Source organism: Protopterus annectens, chromosome 8.part0 (genome assembly GCF_019279795.1).
Source record: "Protopterus annectens isolate FY-2018-M chromosome 8.part0, PAN1.0, whole genome shotgun sequence".
NCBI classification, from domain to species: Eukaryota; Metazoa; Chordata; order Ceratodontiformes; family Protopteridae; genus Protopterus; species Protopterus annectens.
Window position 1 is genome coordinate 1,828,980,339 of NC_056741.1, and position 21,472 is coordinate 1,829,001,810.

Consider the following 21,472-nt stretch of genomic DNA (forward strand, 5'->3'; position numbering starts at 1 on the left):
GCCAGTTTCATATGTTGAAGTACCAGAATTTTCTCCTTACTCAGTTAAAATCTAAGGTAGATGCTTTGGCAGAGGGCATAGAGTGTAAGGAATTACAGGATTTGGTTCATGCCTCTGATCAGGTGGGTAAGCATTCTTTGCAGTGTGGTTTCGATGCTTTACAGGCTTCTTCCAGGATGGCTGCCACTGGATCAGTTATTCGCAGGCATGCCTGGCTTAAGGATCAGAACTTGTCAGAGCATGTTAAAGCTAGAATTTTGGATGCTCCTTTGCAGTCTGAAGTTTTGTTTGGTTCTCCTGTGGAGTCTGTCTTAAAGAAAATGGAAGATAAAGCTAAGTCTATGCAGACTGTTAAAGATTTTTTGCAGGTGCAGCCCCCTAAGTTTAGCAGGAATTGGCCTACTAAGGGATGGGCTTACCCTTCTTCTGATTTACAGTCTAGGGGCAGATCTAGACGTGGTAGGGGCAGAGCTCAGGGTTCTTTCAGGCCTAGAACGTGGAGTTCCCCTGCACAATCTACAGGTGAGGGCAGGGGCCAGTCCTTTCGTAAACAGGCCCAATGACCTGAATCTTCAGCTGCCAGATCCTTCCTGTCTGGCAGCTCCTCTGGGAGGAAAGTTGGCACTCTTCAAGCAAAACTGGCTTTGTCACCCAGGACAAATGGGTGTTGGACATTATAGACCGAGGCTACAAGTTTTATTTCCACACATTGCCTCCTTTCAAAGGCATGCCAGACGTTCCTCCTCAGCAAAGGGTAGAGGCTCACAAACAGATTTCTTTACTTCTTCAAATGGGGGCTATACAGCAGGTCCTTCTGCCAGAAGTAGGCCTAGGATTTTATTCTCGCCTGTTTCTTGTACCAAAGAAAGGAGACACTTGGAGGCCAATTTTGGATTTATCTATCCTCAACACATACCTGGACATTCCAAAATTCAAAATGTTGACGTTGCAACAACTTCTGCCCCTGTTGGGCAAAGATCACTGGATGGTAACTCTGGATCTCAAAGAGGCTTATCTTCATGTTCCTATCAGGCCCAGTTGCAGGAGATTCCTGCGTTTTCGGGCTGGGACTTTACATTATCAGTTCTCTGCATTGCCCTTTGGCTTATCTACTGCGCCCAGGGTGTTCACAAAGGTTCTGGCTCCGGTGATAGCCTTCTTAAGGTTAAGAGGAATACAAATTTATCCTTATTTGGACGATTGCCTGATTCTTGCTCAAGACAAAAACAAGCTACTACACCATCTACAGTATGTTCTGGCAGTGTTAAGGTGCCTAGAGTATTCTGTGAATGAAACAAAGTCCAGTCTTGTACCCTCTCAGGAAATGTGCTTTCTGGGTGTGAGACTGAATACAGCTTCCCAGATGGCTTTTTTGACCCTGGACAAGCAAAGGAACCTTACACTTTACTTCCAACAATTGTCTCTACGGTCCAGGCTGACTGCAAGGACAGTCCTTCAAGCCTTGGGGTTCATGGCATCTTGTATTCTGGTGCTTCTCAATGCCAAACTGCATATGAGGAAGTTACAATGGTATCTCAAAAATGTATGGACACAACACTGCCACGATCTGGACACTGTCATTCAGTTAATGCCTTGCATTCAAAAGGAATTTTTGTGGTGGGCCCAGGAATGTCACCTAAACAAGGGACTCTCTGTGACCCGACCAGAGGCGAGTCAGATCTTAACGACAGATGCCTCGGACAAGGCTTGGGGAGCACACCTCAATGGAAAATGGGTTCAAGACACGTGGCCTGCCAGACTTCAACATTTACATATCAACTTGAAGGAGATGTTAGCAGTCCAATTTGCATTGATGGCTTTCAAGGATCTACTTCACCCAGGACAAGTGTTGATTCAAACAGAAAACACAACTGTCATGTGGTACATCAACAAGCAGGGGGGAACACATTCGTACCCTCTTTGCAGGCAAGCTATGATTTTGTGGGAGACTGCTCTCAGTTTGCACCTCACTCTTCAGGCAAGGTTTCTGCCAGGAGCACAGAACTCCTTAGCAGATGTTTTGAGCAGACAGATGGTGGATCCCCACGAGTGGAAGTTGGATCCTCATGTATTTCGACAGTTGACAGTGATATGGGGGACTCCAGACATAGATCTGTTCGCTTCTCCACTAAATTTCCAGTTGCCAAAGTTTTGCACAAAGATGTTTCATCCAACAGCTTGGAAAGTGGATGCTCTATCATTCAGTTGGAGCAATCTTCACGTTTATGCCTCTCCTCCTCTGCCTCTCCTTCCCAAGGTGCTCTTGAAGGTCAGACTAGACAAGCCCTCCATGATTCTAATAGCTCCGGATTGGCCTCGACAGCACTGGTACCCTCTGCTGAGGAGTTTAGTACGGGAGCCTCCTTGGCCTTTGCCTTCAATTCCACACCTTTTGTCTCAGGCAGGCAATCACTTCCTCAATGTCAGGATTCATTCCCTGCATCTAACAGCCTGGCATATTCTGTTCTAGAACCTGGAGGGTCGCAGCTTCCTCAACAAGTTTTGAATGTTATTTTGGAGGCCAGAAGGCCTAGTACAAGGAAAGTTTATGCTGATAAATGGAGGAGATTTTTTATTTGGAGCAAAGCAAAGAGCTTTGATGTTTCCAGGCCTGATTTGAGTGTTTCTCTTCAATATCTTACAGAATTATTAGACAAGGGTTTGTCTTTCTCCTCTGTAAAAGTTCATGCTGCAGCCATTTCTGCTCACTATGACTGTGACCCACCATTATTCTCTCATCCTTTGTTTAAGCAATTCCTTAGAGGGGCAAAGAACATAAGACCCAGCGTAGAGCTCCTACTCCTTCCTGGGATCTCAATTTTGTGTTGGAAAAACTTACTTTACCTCCTTTTGAACCTGCAGCTACGTCTGAGTTAAAGTTTTTGTCTTGGAAGACTGCTTTTTTGTTGGCCATTACATCTGCTAGACGGGTATCTGAATTACAGGCTCTAATGGCAGTTGAACCCTTCCTGATTTTTCATAAGGATAGGGTATCTCTGCGTACTAACCCTACTTTTATGCCTAAAGTGGTTTCAAATGTGGCCTTGAACCAATCTATTCATTTGCCTACTTTTTATGCTGATCCCCAAAATAAAGGGGAGAAAATTTTGCACACTTTGGATATTCACAGGCAGTTGCGTTATTATTTGAGCAGGACTAAAGGGTTCAGACAGTCTCAACAGTTATTTGTTTCTTTTGCCTTGGGCTCTCAGGGGAAACCTGTTTCAAAACAAACTATTTCTAAGTGGATTGGCCATTGTATTGCTTTTTGTTATTCTCATCATGGTAAGGAGATTCCAGCTGGAATCAGACCTCATTCCACTAGGGCTACTGCCACTTCTACTGCTTTTTTAAGGGGTGTAGCTACTAAAGATATTTTGGAAGCAGCTACTTGGAGTTCAGTGCACACTTTTTCTAAACATTCCCATCTCCCTCTTTATTCCAAATCTAGGGCTGGGTTTGCCACTGCAGTCTTACAGGGCATATTAGCAGCTCCCAATGCTTTATGATTTTGCCAACCTCCCCTTACACTTGCTTTGGGATTCTACCCACAGGTTATGACTGCAGCAATGTGAGATGAAGAACATAGTACAGTTTTATACCTACCATAAATGTAGATGTTCGAAGATCCACATTGCTGCAGTCCAATTTACCCTGCCTCCTTCCCCTCTGTAGTTTGGAGTGGTTGTATGTTTTGGGTCGTAGATGTTGTTTGTACATGGGTTTTGGAGGTTTTTTCTATTTTTGGCTGTGGCCTTTCTTTTTAGGGCCTTCTGACATCTGGGGCAAGAAAAGACTGAGGATATGACGTCGGTCATGCGCTTTAATACCATGACGCACTGACGTCAGATCTGAGCGCCCATGACCGACGCCAGCCTAATACTTTGGTATTCGGGTCGACCGAGGACAGCGGACTACCCTACCCACAGGTTATGACTGCAGCAATGTGGATCTTCGAACATCTACATTTATTGTAGGTACAAAACTGTACTTTACCGCTACTCGTACTATGAAAATGCCCTGAATCAGGGGATCAGGGCTCATTCTACTAGAGCAGTAGCTTCCTCCAAAGCCTTCTTCAAAGGCCTTAGACACAGCTACCATCCTTGAAGCAGCCACTTAGTCCACTGTACATACCCTCAGCAAACATTACAAACTGGACCATATTTCCAGAGCAGGTTTCACAAGGGCAATCCTGCAGGGTTTTGTGGAATCCTCTCCCTCTACCTGCACCCTTCGTCTTCCTGAGCTGTGGTGCTCTCTCAAAGTAGGAATACTGCAACATGAGAATAGAAGGACATAGTTGTGTAAAATCGTACCATAACCATAGATGTCCTTCTCTGACACCTTAGTTTCACATCTACAGGTCTGTGGGCCCTTCACAGAGCTCCTACTAGCAGTAGGGTAATTTTTGGACAGTCTGTGGCAATCCACCTGTTTGAAGGACATCTTTTGGTATTTCCTAGGCTACTGTCCAACTGGGCAGATGTCCTTCAAGAATGCAACTGCAGTCATAACATATGGGTTGTCCTGCCTCAGGCAGCCCTCGGTCGGCCGAATTCCAAAGTCTGGGTCTGGCGTCGGCTGGTGTCGCCTCCTCTCCGATGTCACAACGGCTGGAGTATAAAGGCATCGGCCGACGCCATCTTCTTCAGTCTTTCTTGTCGCACGGTGCCCGAAGCAGAAGCAGTTTGCAAGTGCCGGTTGGTCAGCTCCTGTATTTTCAGTACTGAAGTCATCTAAAAGCTAAGTACCCCGTTGGGGAACATTTATTCTTGCCTCAGCCGATGTCAGAACAAATTGAGAAAGTTAATAATTGTTTGTCTTGTGGTAAACAAATACATCATAAGGACTTCCATTCTCTCTGCCTTCCTTGCCTGGGCACAGACCACGACGTCTCGGCCTGTGCTGCCTGTGCTTGCTTTAATAAGCGCACTCTCAGGCGCCGGGCAGAATTCGCCGAGGACTTTTTCGGTGAATCCTTTGCGTATATCATGCCGTCGGATCAACCGACAACCCAATCTGCTAAAAAAACGCAAGGACCGGGAATGACATCCTCGGCCCGCCTCCACTACCTATGCTACTCCCAAATCCTCGGCTAGCGCTCCGGTCCCCTCTGAAGTGGTAGATCAACCGCTCCAGGCCGGCGACACAGCGTTAACACGACCTTCGGTCTCTGAGATCTCTCCGGTGCTGGTTGTGGATTTTCCTCCGGAAACCGAAGTTCTGGATCTACCCGACACCATTCCTGTGGACAAGGTAACGCCTGCACGTGGGGCTGCTAGGCCTCCTGTTTCCATGTCCAGCAAAGCCTTTGCACATGCTAAGGCCGCCAGTCAGGCCAAGGCCTGTCCTAAACCTGCCCAGGCCCCTTCATCTGATAAGCAGATCATGTCTCTGGCTGCAGATCTTATTTCCCTTATCAGGGAGTCTCAGCCTCATCCGGACAGGGGTTCTCAGCCACCTGCAGAAAAAAGGCCTAGAACTGAGCAGGCGGACGACCTCTCCTCGGATGAAGCCTCTGGGGATTCTGAGCATTCTGATGCCCAAGAAGAACCCTTCCAGGCCTACGAGGACTCTGATGCTGAGGAATCAATTCCCTCTGCCTCCCCTCCAGAGGATTTCTCTTTTGGTGAAGTCCTGCATTCCATGAGGGAACATTTTCAATGGCAGGGTCAGGAATTCTCTGACTCCAGGAAAAGGCTTCGTACTTTCCTCAAGCTTCCCCATCACAGACCCTTGGCTATCCCTCCAGTTATGGATGTTTTGGATGATGTTTACTCTGACTCCAGTGCCAACCCTGATTCTCTTCCTCCTGCTCCTGTCAAACCGGACAGATATTAAAGGGGCCCTGACACCCACAAGCACCTTTTTAAGGCTCACTCTGTGGACCTAGAAACTATTTCACAGGGCCCCAAGGGAGTGGCTTCCTCCTCTGCCAAAAACCCACTGCCAGCTGACAGAGAAGCAAGGTCCCTGGAGAGATGGGGTAAAAAAGTATATACCTCTACTACTTTAGCCATGAGGTCTCTTAACTGCCTTTTTCACATGTTTCAGTACCAAGACTTTCTCCTAGATGATGTACAGAAAAAGTTAGCCTCTCCTGAGCCTATTGATAAAAAGGCACTGCAGGATCATATTCATAACACTCAGCAGGTTAATAACCATTTTCTGCAGTGTGGTTATGATGCACTGGAAGCTTCATGTAGGGCAGCTATGACTGGGGCTGTAATACGTAGACATGCTTGGTTGAAGGATCAGTCTTTGCCTGACCATGTTAAAGTAAAGTTACTGGATGCACCATTGGAAAAACAAAAGCTTTTTGGTGCTACTGCACAAGATGTATTGAAATCCATAGAGGAAAAAGCAAAGTCAGTACAGACAGTCAAGAATTTCTTTCAGGTTCAGCCACCCAGATTCAGCAGAAACTGGCCCTCCAAGAATTGGTCCTTCCCGGCTCGGACAAGTTTCAAAGGGGAAAAAGCACACGTGCCCGAGGTAGAGGGCAATACCGAGGATCTTACAGGGGACGCCAATGGCAACCTCCAAATCAAAGAAGTGGCGCAGACAATTCAGCTGCACCACAAGGACAATCACAATGACTTGACTTTCGTACCGCCTACAAAGGTTCAAAGAGAAGCACCTTTGGGCGGAAAATTAGCCTTATTCTCACAAAACTGGCATATCTTAACAAAGGACAATTGGATTCTGGATTTCATAGACAAAGGTTACAGATTCCACTTCCACACATTACCAATAAAACAAGGCATGCCAAACCTGCCACATCATCAAAGGGCAGAGGCACTCACTCAAGTTTCCAAGCTATTAAGTATAAAAGCAATAGAAAGGGTTCCTCCTCAGGAACAAGGCCAGGGATTTTATTCAAGATTGTTCCTTGTTCCAAGAAAAGAAAACAAGTGGAGACCCATACTGGACTTGTCAACTCTAAACACTTACCTCATTGTGCCAAAGTTCAAAATGCTGACGTTGCAGCAACTTCTTCCCATGTTGGGCAAGGGGTCTTGGCTGGTCACTCTGGACCTCAAGTAGGCATACCTGCATGTCCCTATCAGACAAAGCTGCAGAAGATACCTCAGATTTCTTGCAGGGACAGAGCATTATCAATTCTCAGCATTGCCGTTTGGCTTATCTACTGCGCCCAGAGTGTTCACGAAATGCCTGGCATCAGTAGTGGCACACTGCAGACTGCAGGGGATTCAAATATACCCCTACTTGGATGACTGTCTCATACAAGCAGACAACAAACAAACCTTAAAAGGGAATTTGGACTATGTCATGCATCTACTGCAGGCCTTGGGATACACAGTCAACATTCAGAAGTCAAACTTACTACCATCCCAACAAATTATATTCCTAGGAGCCAAACTGGACACGGAAAAACAAATGGCCTACCTCACAGAGGAAAAACAGCAGCATTTACCAGAGTACTTCAAAGGCCTAGCAAAGCTTTCCCAGCTGACTGCAAGGAAAATCCTGCAGGCCCTGGGCTTCATGGCATCTTGCATCCTTCTGATACCTTTGTCAAGACTTCATATGAGAAAGCTGCAATGGTATCTAAAAAACTTATGGTCTCAACACAACAACAGCCTAGAGGACATAATCCCACTTATTCCATGTCTGCAGAAGGAATTTCTATGGTGGGCTCAAGCCAGTCAACTAAACGAAGGCATGCCTTTCAACAGACCTCAAGCAGACCAAATGATAACAACAGACGCCTCAGACCATGGATGGGGGGCGCACATGGAGGGCAGATGCATTCAAGGTCTTTGGACGCCAAAGGAAAGACATCTGCACATAAACCAAAAGGAGATGTTGGCAGTGATACATGCCATCGAGACTTTCGAAAAAACACTAAGACAGGGGCATTTACTAATAAGGACAGACAACACTACTGTCATGTGGTACATAAACAAGCAGGGAGGAACTCATTCTTACCCCCTCTGCAGACTAACAATGCTTCTCTGGGAAAAATCCCTGAGCCTGAGGATACATTTACAATCCCAGTTTGTACCAGGCAAGGACAATGTACTGGCGGACAATCTGAGCAGAAATTTCATGGATCCACACGAATGGATGCTGCGCCCTCACATTTTCTCTCAACTGGCAAGGACATGGGGAAGACCGGACATAGATCTTTTTGCTTCCCACTTAAATCACCTGGAAAAGTTCTGCACAAGGACTCACCACCCTCTAGCTTGGAAAACAGATGCTCTCTCCTTCAGCTGGAATTCTCTCAAAATTTATGCATTCCCTCCCCTGCCTCTGCTGACCAAGGTGATACTGAAGATCAAAGCAGAACAACCAACAGGCATCTTGATAGTTCCAGACTGGCCGAGGCAACACTGGTACCCATTGCTATTGACCATAACTCGGACCATGCCATGGCCTCTGACCCTATGGCCCCTGCTCCTAACTCAACACAATTACAGGACTGTACATCAAGACCTGAAAACATTTTATTTGACAGCCTGGAGGCTACCATGACTTCAACACCAAACTCTCTTTCCAAATCTGTTCAAGAGGTCTTGCTGGAAGCACGCAGACCTTCCACCAGAAAAACCTATTCAGCCAAGTGGAAGAGATTCAGTATCTGGAATGCCAACAGGGGTCAGGACACAGCATTACTGAGTATACCTCAAATATTAGAATACTTGGCAGAACTATTTCATACTGGACTCTCATACTCCTCAATAAAGATTCATGCCTCAGCAATCTCAGCAAAATACAACTGTGACCCTCCAGTGTTTTCGCATCCTCTGCTAAGACAGTTTCTAAGAGGGATAAAGAGTATCAAACCTCCCAGAAGACAACCAGTACCTGCATGGGACCTCAACTACGTATTGGAAAAACTAACTCTCCCTCCATTTGAGCCAGCAGCAACCTCAGAAATGCAATTTCTGTCATGGAAGACGGCCTTCTTATTGGCAGTGACCTCTGCAAGAAGAGTTTCGGAGATACAGGCACTCATGGCAGTGCCCCCCTTCCTTATTTTTCATCAAGACAGAGTCTCTAAGAACCAATCCTACATTCATGCCAAAAGTAATTTCCAGGGTGTCTCTAAATCAAGCTATTCATCTACCTGCATTCTTTCCCAATCCTCAAAATAAGGGGGAAAAACTTCTGTATACTTTGGACATACACAGACAATTACGCTACTACTTGGACAGAACTAAGGCCACCAGAAGGTCTGATCAGCTGTTTGTAGCCTATGCTGCTGGAGTATAAGGAAAAGCAATCTCCAAGCAAACAATTTCAAAATGGATTGGACATTGCATCAGATTTTGCTACTCTTTCCATGGAAAAGGTGTGCCAGCCAATATCAGGCCCCATTCCACCAGAGCTATAGCCACTTCCACAGCTTTTCTAAGAGGAGTGGCAACAAAGGACATTTTAGAAGCTGCTACATGGAGCTCCATGCATACATTTACCAAGCACTGCAACCTGCCCTTATACTCCAGATCCCGAGCAGGCTTTGCTTCGGCAGTCCTGCAGGGGATTTTAGCTACACCATCCTTATCTTCCATCCACCCCCAGCTTGGCTATGGTACTCAACCCATATGTTATGACTGCAGTTGCATTCTTGAAGGACATAGTACAGTTTTGTACCTACCATAAATGTAGATGTCCAATAGATATGCAACTGCAGTCGGATTTTCCCACCCTCCTACCCCTCTGTATCCTTCATTTTGGGTCCCTACCCCTCTTCCCTTCAGCTGGGGGTATCTCCTATAGTGTATCTGTTTATTACTGTTGTGCATGTTTTGCATTATTTTATCCATTTACCAAATTTAGCCTTCCTAGGAGGGCACCTGGCATCTGGGGCAAGAAACACTGAAGAAGATGGCGTCGGCTGATGCCTTTATACTCCAGCCGTTGTGACGTCGGAGAGGAGGCGACACCTGCCGACGCCGGACCCAGACTTTGGAATTCGGCCGACCGAGGGCTGCCTGAGGCAGGACAACCCATATGTTATGACTGCAGTTGCATATCTATCGGACATCTACATTTATGGTAGGTACAAAACTGTACTTTCTGAGGTCTGTGCATGCAGATGTCACATTTAAGGTTCCTGGTTTATGGCCGTACGTGTGACTATGTTCGGGTCGCCTGAGGCGGAGGGTCCTGCAGTAGGAATACTGCAACATGGAAGAGAATGACATCTATGGTTATGGTAAGATTTTACACAATTATTCTTTTTGGGAGTGTAATGACTTGCCAGACTTGAAAAATTCCTTGTAGACTACTCTGTCAGAATTACTGGGTGAGCAAATTGGTGTAATTAAAGAAATGATTTTTTGAGCTCTGATGCAGAATCTGAATTGCCTGGACATAGGAAGGCCTTGCTGAGTGTAGTTATGGTAGCTGGCAAAAAACAGTTACTAGAAAATGGAAATCTAAGTGTAAACCAACTGTTCTAGAAGTAGTGATTATAATATGAGAGCGAAAACAACTGGAAAAGGGATCTTAAGAAAAAAATAGGAGCTAATTAGAAAACATGAGTTGTGGGAACACTACATGCAGAGTAACGTTTTGGTGCAGGAGTGAAGTTTAAAATAAGTCAGGACTGGAATGAGCTATGCAACATTTGACTTACAATGACTGGATAGATTATAAGTGATGTACAACGTTTGCAACTAAAACTGTCAGTATGGTTTGTTTTCATTTATATAAATACATGATGGCATATGTCGTAAATGATTTAATAAAGATGTTTCTTTTAAAAAGTGTACAGTTGCATTAAAAATTAATTTGGAATGTATAAGACTTGAGTTTTGGTGGTAGGTATAATTGTGTGCATCTTGTATGGCTTCTTCTTGATGTTGCTTCTCAGATGTAATACCATTTTGCTCTCTTTCTAGGATTGTTTACAGCCATTAAGTATGCAGGCATTGCCTGCCCAGCCTGAGGCCCTTTGTATTGTGGAAATGGGCGGTGCAGAGAAACAAGATGATCTTGGAGACAAATCTATTGGTTTCCTTTACCTGAATATTGGACTGCAGGTGAGTCATTTGTGTTGCAAATACTTATAAATGCCAAACATCAGCTTGATACAGATCAGAGTACACCCAGCACTTAAAAATTAACATTGGTTTAGATGTGTCAGAATTGAAAACACTGAATATTCTGACTGGATCATTACAGACATACATGCTGGTTAATTAAGCAATAATCCATGACTGTGTATAAGTATATTAAGATTTACCCACTGTTGGTGTGGTTTATGAGGGCGAAGATGGAGTGATTAAACAAAGCCAAACCTGAGTAAATCTTGATACACCCACAAGCAGCAGTTAATTATTGCTGTTTTACAATAACAATATTCAGCAAAAATATTGTTTATTTTTCTTAATGTCTTTGTGTATGGGAGCCATAGTGTTCTGCATTCTTCCTTGTTTGCTGATGTACTACACATCTATATGTTTGCTGATGTACTCCACCTTTGTATGGGACTTACATTCCTATGCTTGTACATCAGTGCAGTGCAGGGGAAGCAATGGAAAAAAGAAAATTTCAGTTATTTTTTTTGCTTCCATACCATATAAACTCTTAATGCAAGAAATCTTGGCAAAGCCCAACATAGTGGGAAGGACAAAGATCCAAAAATAGGAACAGATTGTTAATATTGTTCTTGCAAACTTAGAAAGTTGCAGGAATAAGAAGCTTTGTTTTAGCATGCATTTTCTAAAGGATATGAAACCTGAACCTGAAATGTCCGTTATTTAATTACTTTAATCCCCAGTGGCTTGTCAGAAAACTGCAAGTTTTATGAGGAGCAGACCAAAACTGTGAAACAAAAATCTAGACATTCTTGAGAAAAATCTATACAGTTGAGCTGTATATCTGCTGAGATTGTATTAAGGGCAGCACGGAAATACAAGGAAAATCTGTGTTTCTGTTTCTTTAGTTTTGCAGAATGTGCCCCATTTTTTTTAATTTATTTATTTTTTTCTATCTCTCTCTGATTCCTAAGCATATGTCAGTAGAAATTCTTGCTACTAAAGAGTACTTCAGTGGCTGGACTTTTTTCTATTGATATATGGTCGATTTTTAATAGGCACACTGGTTGAGCTGTCCAATCGGCGTGCTAATTTTTGAACAGTAATTGTATAATTGAGGTCTGTGTGGCCTGCACCAGCATTCCTCTGCCATCCAAGCTGAGTCTGTTTGAAACTATACTTATCTGAAGTCCTAAATGGATAGAAGAGTAACCTCATTGAGCTTGTTGAATTTAAGTCTAAACTGGCTTGGAATGGAGAGGAATAACTTCCAGAGAAGTTTCTCATGTCTGACAAATGTATGTATTCCATTTCCAGGTAAAAGCTATCTTGGACTTGGCCTTTCAGGGGAAAGCAGTCCTCTTACTTGTATGTGTCCCCTGAATGCTTTGTAAGTAGTAATTAATCTGGCTTGGAAGCCCTCCTGCAGTGGAAAACATCCATCGTTTCTTCAGGTTAGCATAGATTTGGTTAAGAAGACCCACCTGATGCTTGCTCTTTGTGTTTTGATGTAATACTTCAGTTAAATAAGCAGTCTGGCTGCTGGGGCCTTCCATTTCCTTTAGCTATTCAGCCAGTATTAATCTTAAATTTTGCTTTCTTAAGAGTAAGCATAATAATTGACATGTGCAAGGTCAGCAAATTGCCAGCCAAGTTCCACAAATGTTCAGATATTCAGCTTTGCTACCGGATGAGTTGCTGATTCACATTGCAGAGGTAGCAGTTATCAAAATCTCAGACTGGAGGAGGAGGGTCTTTGTGTCATAGGTTATATGTTAAAGCATTGCTTCTAAGATAGGCACTGAAAACCAGATCCAGACCTAAACCTTCTGAAGGTAATCAGCTGTCAGTCTTGATAGCCACCACCTGTCCGTGTCTAAACTGGGTGAACTCATGGTTGACTAAGAAGGATTAAGGTTTTTAGGGTGGGAGGAGTTTGGGAGGTGCTGTTAGGCTGAAGAGTGCCTTCTAATTAGTGGTGACTTGCCTGGATAATCTGTAGGGGCCCTTTGTCAACCAGCCTGATACCAGAGATTGGTCCCTTGAGCTTATCTGGTCAATGACTGTGAGAGACCAGCGATCTCATCATGTGCCCACTCTTCAGGGCGTAATCATGACCCACCTAAATGCGTGCTGGCTGTTGTGTCTCCGGTCCTGGATGCTTAATTGACAATAACCTTACATTTGATAATCATATCAATAACACTATAAAATCTGTAAATAGAAAATTAGGCTCCCTATATAGAATAAAACCATTCATGTGAGAGTGTTCAATCTCGCCGTTTGTTCTTACACATGGGTGTCGGAGCCGATCCTCGGCTCAGAGTCGGCCGCTTAGCAAAGCTTTGCATCCAGAAGAAGCTAGAGACCAACCTACCTCCCACAATTCCCTCTGCCTTTACCTCAGATCTAGTTTGCCGCTGCAACCGATCGCATCGTTCTGAACAGCTCTGACCAACTGGTAACTTTTTTCTTAGAAGATTTTCTTGAAAATTTTTTAGGATTCTTGACTCTTATATTTAGTGTGTGTGTGTGTGGTCTGGTCATCCTTTTGCTATTATATATAGTATATATATATATATATATATATATATATATATATATATATATATATATATAGTATAGGTTTACCTTAGGGCCTACCCCACTGCTACTAAACTTGGATTTTGATGCTTGCAATTTTATTGCTAGTTACTTACTAACCTAATTTGACAGTGTTTTGTGATAGTGTACAGTTCTTTTCTTACAGATTGTCTGAGAAAGCAAAGTCAGGATTTAAGAGGTGTCAGTGTGGGCAGAAGATGTCTGTCACCGACAACCTTAGCTCCTGTGTCTACTGTCTTGGCCCTCTCCATCTACAGGAAGACTGTTCTATTTGTCATTCCTTTAGTGGAAGGGTCATGACAGATAGGCGCAGGAAGCTTATGGACAGAGGTCTTTTGAAGCCTGCCTTCCAGGAGGCTCTTGGCAAGTCAGACCAGGCTTCTAGATCCTCGAAGGAGTCGAAGACATCGGAGCCCATGTCATCGGCTCAGAGTTCTTCGTTTAAGGTTCGTTCACCGGTTCCACAGACTTTGGGGCCGAGTGTCGAACTTCTATCCGTCACCGAGCCTCGAGTCTTGGAACCGGTGATGGAGCTTCCACCTCCTGCTCTGTTGAGTTCGGCACCGTCCTCGATTCCTTCGACTCGGTCTTCCAGGCCCCTTTCCGACACCAATGTAGATCGTGTGGTGCAGAAATTAATGGAGAACACGGCCCTGTCCAAACTCATTGCTGTCTCCTCTCAATTGGTGTCGAGACTCGAAGGCCTTCCTTTATCTCCATCTGATCCTCCTCCGAGGCCTACCCAGCCTTCGGAGCCGGGAGACGTTGATCTGATGATAGTGGAGCCCTTGGTGCCTGAACTGTCCCTTTCTCGGTCGGCACCGTTGACCTCGACTCCGTCGGAACCATTACCGGACTCGCGGAGCCGACGATCTATCCTTGGTTCCGGGACCGAGAGTCGAACCGATGTTTCGGTGCCGACTCTCCCCCTCGGCGCCTCAGCACGGATCACTTCGGCTCCGTCCTCGGGGTCGATGCCCTTGGCTTCCGCGTCGGAGATACCTCCGCGTTCTTCAGAACCGGGGGAGTCCTCGGCTCGGGGTCCAGGGGCCTTCAACCTTATGAGGAAGGTATTGTCTTCTCAGACAACCACTTCAGCAGAAGCAACTTCTCCCTCCCATAAAGGTCCGTTGTCTTCTGCACCCACGACTACACAAAAGCGGCGAACACCAGTGTCTCAGCCACTCCCAGAGGGAGCCCCTTCTTCCTCGGAGGCTTCATCAGATGCCCCCCCGATGACTTCCCGAGGAAAAGATTGTGCAAGAGGAGGCACTTAGATTCTCCACAAGAATCCTTAACATCGGATACTGACTTGGATGAATCAGAGGAGTCTCCAAAATCACCTACGGAGGATGTTTCCTTTTCTGACATCCTGGAGATCCTGAAACAGAGAGGTGATTGGCAGGCCCTACCCCCTTCTGAGGATGAGTCTGTTCTGCTGAAGGCATTTGGTGCTCGCCCTTCTTCCTCCTGGGTCACTCCGCCCTTCGAGTTAATGGAATTAATTGCTCGAAGGGCGTGGGAGACACCTGACACAGTGGAGCCAGTTCCCAGGAAGCCTAACAAATATATAACTGCCCCTCAGGATAAGGCATACCTCACTAAGGGAGTTCCAGTGGACGCTATGGTGGTGGCAGCTGCCACGAAAAAGGAGATGTCCGAATCTTCCTCGTCTGTTCATCCTCCTAACAGAGACTCTAGGACCATGGACAGATATGGGAAGCGCATTTTCAGCTCATCGACTTTTTCCATGCGATCGCTGAACTACTTGACACACTTCACAAGGTTACAGAGGGATCTAGTCAAGGAGTTGGGAGATACCCTCCAGGGTAGTACAGATGCTGCTGTCTCGGATAAGGTTACAGCACAGCTCAATACCCTTACATCTGTTGTGAACTCGTCCATGAGGCTCATCTTGTATGCGGCCGAAGGGTCGAGTAGGGCTGCAGCTTCAGCGATTGCTCTTCATAGACAATCCTGGATGCGCCTGTGCTCCTTTGCGGAAGCCTTCAAGTCTTCCTTTACTAACACCCCCTTTGATGGTGCCACTCTTTTTGGCCCCAAAGTAAAGGATACCCTTACCCGGTGTGAGCAGGAGGGAAAGACTCTGTCTGCTGTCTGAGTCCGTTTTTCCACCCCATCCAGACCGTACCCCAAAGGGCAACGAGGTGGAAAGATGTGGTTTCGTAAACCCCAGGGTTCTTTCCCAGGAACACAGGGTGATGCCCCCTCCAGAGGCAGGGGGGGGGCAGAGGTGGAAGACGCCGCCCTGGTGGCAGAGGGGGTCCGCAGAACCAAGGCGACAGGGATACTATCCCTGGGAAGCCTTTCCAGCACTCCTGAGAGGAGGCCCGACTGTCCTACTCTGTTCTGGAGGCAGTCGGGGGACGCTTAGCTTTATACCCTCAGGCCTGGCAAAACCTTACTTCAGACAAATGGGTAAAAAGCATTATTACCAGAGGTTACAAAATTCCTTTTGTATTCCCCCCATTACCACAAAAAAGATTCCCAGATGTTCCACCCCATCTGCGAGAACCTGCAGCTATAGAAATCTCAAAGCTGCTAGAAAAAGAGTCATCCAACCAGTCCCGGCGGACCAAAGAGTATCCGGAACTTACTCAAGGTTCTTTTTAGTTCCAAAAAAGACAGGGGACTGGAGGCCAATTCTGGACCTAAGCAATCTCAATATGTATGTCAAGAAAGAAGAGTTTCTTTTTTCTTCGATTTCGATTCTTACTCTCTGGACGTACAGAGACGATGGAGATCATCAAAAGATCCCACCATGGCCCCTACCACATCAATCCAGTCCAGAGATCACCTGCGCTTCCGCTGGGGCCAGCCACTTTTTCTTTTGGGCCTGCCTTTTTTGGTCTAACCCCAGCAGGGTTTTGCATGGCAGTGGTATGGTAGCGTCTCACTTGAGACCCTAAGTTCCGGGTGTTTCGTGTTTCATCTGGACGCTCCTCTGCTTCTGCCACCACGGCGTCAACTGATACAGAGGGACTACACTCTCAGCCTTTTGTGTTCAGCTAGGATTCGAATTCAAAAAAAAAAATACACAGCCCAGCCCTCGTAGCATATTTCATTTATAGGGGCAGAGCTAGATATCCGATGTTCTTCATCTCACATTGCTGCAGTCCTAACACTTGGGTAGTCCGCTGTCCTCGGTCGACCCGAATATCAAAGTATAAGGCTGACGTCGGACAGGGCGCATTTGACTGACGTCAGTACGTCAGGGTACAAATGCGCATGACCGGCGTCATATCCTCAGTCTTTTTTTACCGCATGGTCCGATGCAGAAGCAGTATTGCAAGTGCCGGTTGGCGTTCTGAGATTTTTCAATTTAGAAGTTTCAGACCGGGTTCAAAGTTGGCTAAGTACCCCGTTGGGAATATTTTAGTTTTTCTTGCCTCAGTCATTTACCGGATGTCAGAAAAAGTTAATAATTGCATTTCTTGTGGGAAACAGATACCGCATAAAGATTATCATACTTTGTGTATTCCTTGCTTAGGGCCTGAGCACGACGTTGTTGGCTGTTGCTCTTGTGCTAGATTTAATAAACGCACTATAAAGAGGTTGGATTGTGCGAGGTTAGTCTTTGGGAAGCGGTGTAACTATAAAATGCCGTTGGATGCTCCGGCCCGCTTCTTCAAAGAAACGCAAGGACAAGGCAGTTAAGCCTAGGTTGAAGAACCGCCTGTACCAGACGCTGGTTCTTTAGAGGTGTCGGTGGAGCCAGTGGCTCCACCAGAGGTTTCTTTGTGTTCACAGGGGAGACCTTGTTATTACAAGATGTGGCCTCTCAAGAGACTAGTCAGGCTGAGGGGCTTCTCAGGTTACTATACTCCCTCTCTTCCTAAGGTGGCTAGGCCCTCTCCTTCTGTTTCCAAGGCTTCTTCCAGGGCAGGCCAGGTTTAGCTTCAGGTGCTACCCCTAGCTCTTCAGGTACTGTGCCCAAGAAGCATATGCTTAAAATGCCAGAAGATTTGATTACTTTGATTAGGGTTCTATGCCCCTCCTCATAAGCGGCCTAGGGTGGAGCCTGAGCTGGGGGTTTTGAACAGGCTTCAGATGTTTCAGAGTCTTCGGCTGAAGACTTGCAGGAGTACTCTCCTTATTCTGATTCTGATGTGGATGATTCTACTCCTTCTGCTACTCCTCCTGAGGATTTTTCTTTTCAGAAACTCTTCATTCCATGAGGGAGCATTTTAAGTGGGAAGGTCAGGACTTCTCTGATTCCAGGAAAAGGCTTAGGGAATTTCTGTTGTTACCCCAGCATAGGCCTTTGGCTATACCTCCTGTTTTGACTGTAGTGGAAGATGTTTTTGCAGAAGCTTCTCTTAATCCTGATTCTTTGCCTCCTGCTCCTGTTAAACCGGATAGGTACTACAGGGTGCCTGAAGCTCATAAGTATCTTTTAAGAGTCCTAGGGCAGACCCAGAAACTGTTAGCCAGGGGCCTAAAGGTGTTAAGGCTTCTGTTGTTAAGAATCCAGTTCCTCAGACAAGAGGCTAGGGCCTTGGTTAGATGGGGCAAGAAAGTGTATACTTCTTCCACTCTTGCCATGAGGGCTTTGAATTGTCAGTTTCACATGTTGAAATACCAAAATTATCTCCTTTCACAATTGAAATCTAAGGTTGATGCTCTGGCAGAAGGTATTGATTGTAAGGAGTTGCAAGATTTAGTACATGTTTCTGAACAGGTGGGTAAGCATTCTTTGCAATGTGGTTTTGATGCTGTACAGGCCTCATCTAGGGTGGCTGCCACTGGTCAGTTCTTCGCAGGCACGCCTGGCTGAGGGATCAGAATTTGTCTGAACATGTTAAGTCAAGGATTATAGTTGCTCCTTTACAATCTGTTCTATTGTTTGGTCCTCCTGTTGAAGCAGTTATAAAGAAAATGGAGGACAAGGCTAAGTCTATGCAGACTGTTAAAGATTTTTGCAAGTTCAGCCTCCAAAGTTTAGTAGAAATTGGCCTACTAATGGGTGGACATATCCTTCTTATGATTCCCAGTCTAGGGGTAGATCTAGGCGTGGTAGGGGCAGAGCTCAGGGCTCTTTCAGGCCTAGAACAGGAAGTTCTCCTGCACAGGCTTCGGTGAGGGCAGGGGTCAGTCCTTTCGTAAGCAGACCCAATGACCTACCTTTTCAGCTGCCAGAGCCTGCCTCGTCTGGCAGCACCTTTAGGAGGAAGACTGGCACTTTTCAAAGAAAATTCGAGTTTAATTACCCAGGACAGATGGGTATTGGATATCATTCACCACGGTTACAGGTTTTATTTCCATACCTTGCCTCCTTTCACAGGCATGCCAGATATTCCTCCTCAACAAAGAATAGAGGCTCACAAGCAGGTTTCTCTGTTGCTCCAACTAGGGGCCATACAGCCGGTCCCTCTGCCAGAAGTGGGCCTAGGATTTTATTCTCGCCTGTTCCTAGTACCAAAGAAGGGGAACACGTGGAGACCAATTTTGGATTTATCTATCCTCAACACTTATCTGGACATTCCCAAGTTCAAGATGTTGACATTGCAGCAGCTTTTACCTCTGCTGGGCAAAGATCATTGGATGGTAACTTTGGATCTCAAGGAGGCTTACCTTCATGTTCCTATCAGACTAAGCTGCAGAAAGTATCTGCGTTTCGAGCTGGGACTTCTCACTATCAGTTCTCTGCATTGCCCTTTGGCTTATCTACTGCACCCAGAGTGTTCACAAAATTCTGGCTCCAGTGATAGCTTTCTTCAGACTAAAAGGAATACAGATCTATCCTTATTTGGACGACTGCCTAATTCTGGCTCAAGGAAGAGAAGAGCTCATTCATCGTTTGGAATATGTGATAGCAGTGCTAAGATGCCTAGGGTATTCTGTGAACGAAATAAAGTCCAGTCTAGTACCCTCTCAAGACATGTGCTTTCTGGGTGTGAGACTGAATACAGCATCCCAGATGGCCTTTTTAACCCCGGACAAACAAAAGAGTCTATCCCTTTACTTCCATCAACTATCTCATCAGTCCGGGCTGACTGCAAGGACAGTCCTTCAAGCCTTAGGGTTCATGGCATCTTGTATTCTGGTGCTTCCCAATGCCAAACTGCATATGAGGAAGCTACAATGGTATCTCAAAATGTATGGACACAGCACTGCCAGGATCTGGACACTGTCATTCAAATAATAGCTTGCATTCAAAAGGAATTTTGTGGTGGGCTCAGGAATGTCACCTAAACAAGGGACTCTCTGTGACCCGGCCAGAGGCAAGTCAGATTTTAACGACAGATGCCTCAGACAAAGCTTGGGGAGCTCATCTCAATGGAAAGTGGATACAAAACAAGTGGCCTGTCAGACTACAACATCTACATATCAACATGAAGGAGATGTTAGCAGTCCAGTTTGCATTGATTGCTTTCAAGGAATTACTTCTTCGAGGGCAGGTGTTGATTCTAACAGACAACACAACTGTCATGTGGTACATCAACAAGCAAGGGGGACACATTCTTATCCTCTATGCAGGCAAGCAATGATTTTGTGGGAGACTGCTCTCAGTTTACAACTCAATCTTCAGGCAAGGTTTCTGCCAGGAGCACAGAACTCCTTAGCAGATGTGTTGAGCAGGCAATTATGGATCCCCACGAGTGGAAATTGGATCCTCATGTATTTCAGAAATTGACAGTGTCATGGGGAACTCCAGACATAGATCTGTTCGCTTCTCCACTAAACCATCAGCTGCCAAAGTTTTGCACAAAAAGGTTTCATCCCACAGCTTGGAGAGTGGATGCTCTTTCTTTCAGTTGGAGCAATCTTCATGTGTATGCCTTTCCACCTCTGCCTCTCCTCCCAAAGGTACTTCTAAAGGTCAGACAGGACAAGCCAAGGATGATCTTAATAGCTCCAGATTGGCCTCGACAACATTGGTACCCATTACTGAGAAGTCTGGTATGGATGCCTCCATGGCCTTTGCCTTTGATTCCACAACTGTTATCTCAGGAGGACAGCCATTTGCTAAATGTCAAGCTTCACTCTCTGCACCTAACAGCCTGGCATATTCTGTTTTGAACCATAGTGGGCCTCAACTTCCTCAACAAGTTTTGAATGTTATCTTGGAAGCTAGGAGGCCTAGTACAAGGAAAGTGTATGCAGACAAATGGAAGAGATTTTTGTTTTGGAGTGCAGCAAAGATTTTGATGTTTCTGAGCCTAATTTGTGTGTGGCTCTTCAATATCTTACTGAGTTACTAGACAAAGGTTTGTCTTTCTCTTCTATTACGGTTCATGCTGCAGCAATTTCAGCTCACTATGATTGCAACCCACCATTGTTTTCTCATCCTTTGTTCAAGCAATTTCTTAGAGGGGCAAAGAATATAAGACCCCACGAAGAGCTCCTACTCCTGCTTGGGATCTCAATTTTGTGTTGGAGAAACTCACTCTACAACCTTTTGAGCCTGCAGCTACTGCTGAGTTAAAATATTTATCATGGAAGACTGCTTTTTGTTGGCCATTACCTCTGCAAGAAGGGTTTCTGAATTACAGGCCCTTATGGCAGTTGAGCCTTTCTTGATTTTCCATAAGGATAGGGTATCATTACGCACTAATCCTTCCTTTATGCCTAAGGTGGTTTCTAGTGTGGCTTTGAACCAAACTATTCATTTGCCTACCTTTTATGCAAATCCCCAAACTAAAGGGGAAAAGATTTTGCACACTTTAGATGTCCACAGGCAGTTGCGTTATTATTTGGACAGAACTAAAGGTTTCAGGCAGTCTCAGCAGTTGTTTGTTTCTTTTGCTTTGAGTTCTCAGGGCAAGCCTGTATCAAAACAAACTATTTCTAAGTGGATTGGGTTTTGCATTGCTTTCTGTTATTCC

At 45.4% G+C, this 21,472-nt stretch overlaps 1 protein-coding gene across 1 annotated transcript in view; it reads left to right on the plus strand.

Moving 5' to 3' along the window:
• SF3B3 (splicing factor 3b subunit 3) overlaps positions 1-21,472 on the plus strand; it is a 2,130,119-nt gene that overhangs the window by 731,380 nt on the left and 1,377,267 nt on the right. Inside the window, exon 23 of the mRNA XM_044079526.1 lies at positions 10,881-11,021. Coding sequence (XP_043935461.1) covers positions 10,881-11,021 — 141 coding nt within the window. The remainder of the gene's footprint in view (positions 1-10,880; positions 11,022-21,472) is intronic.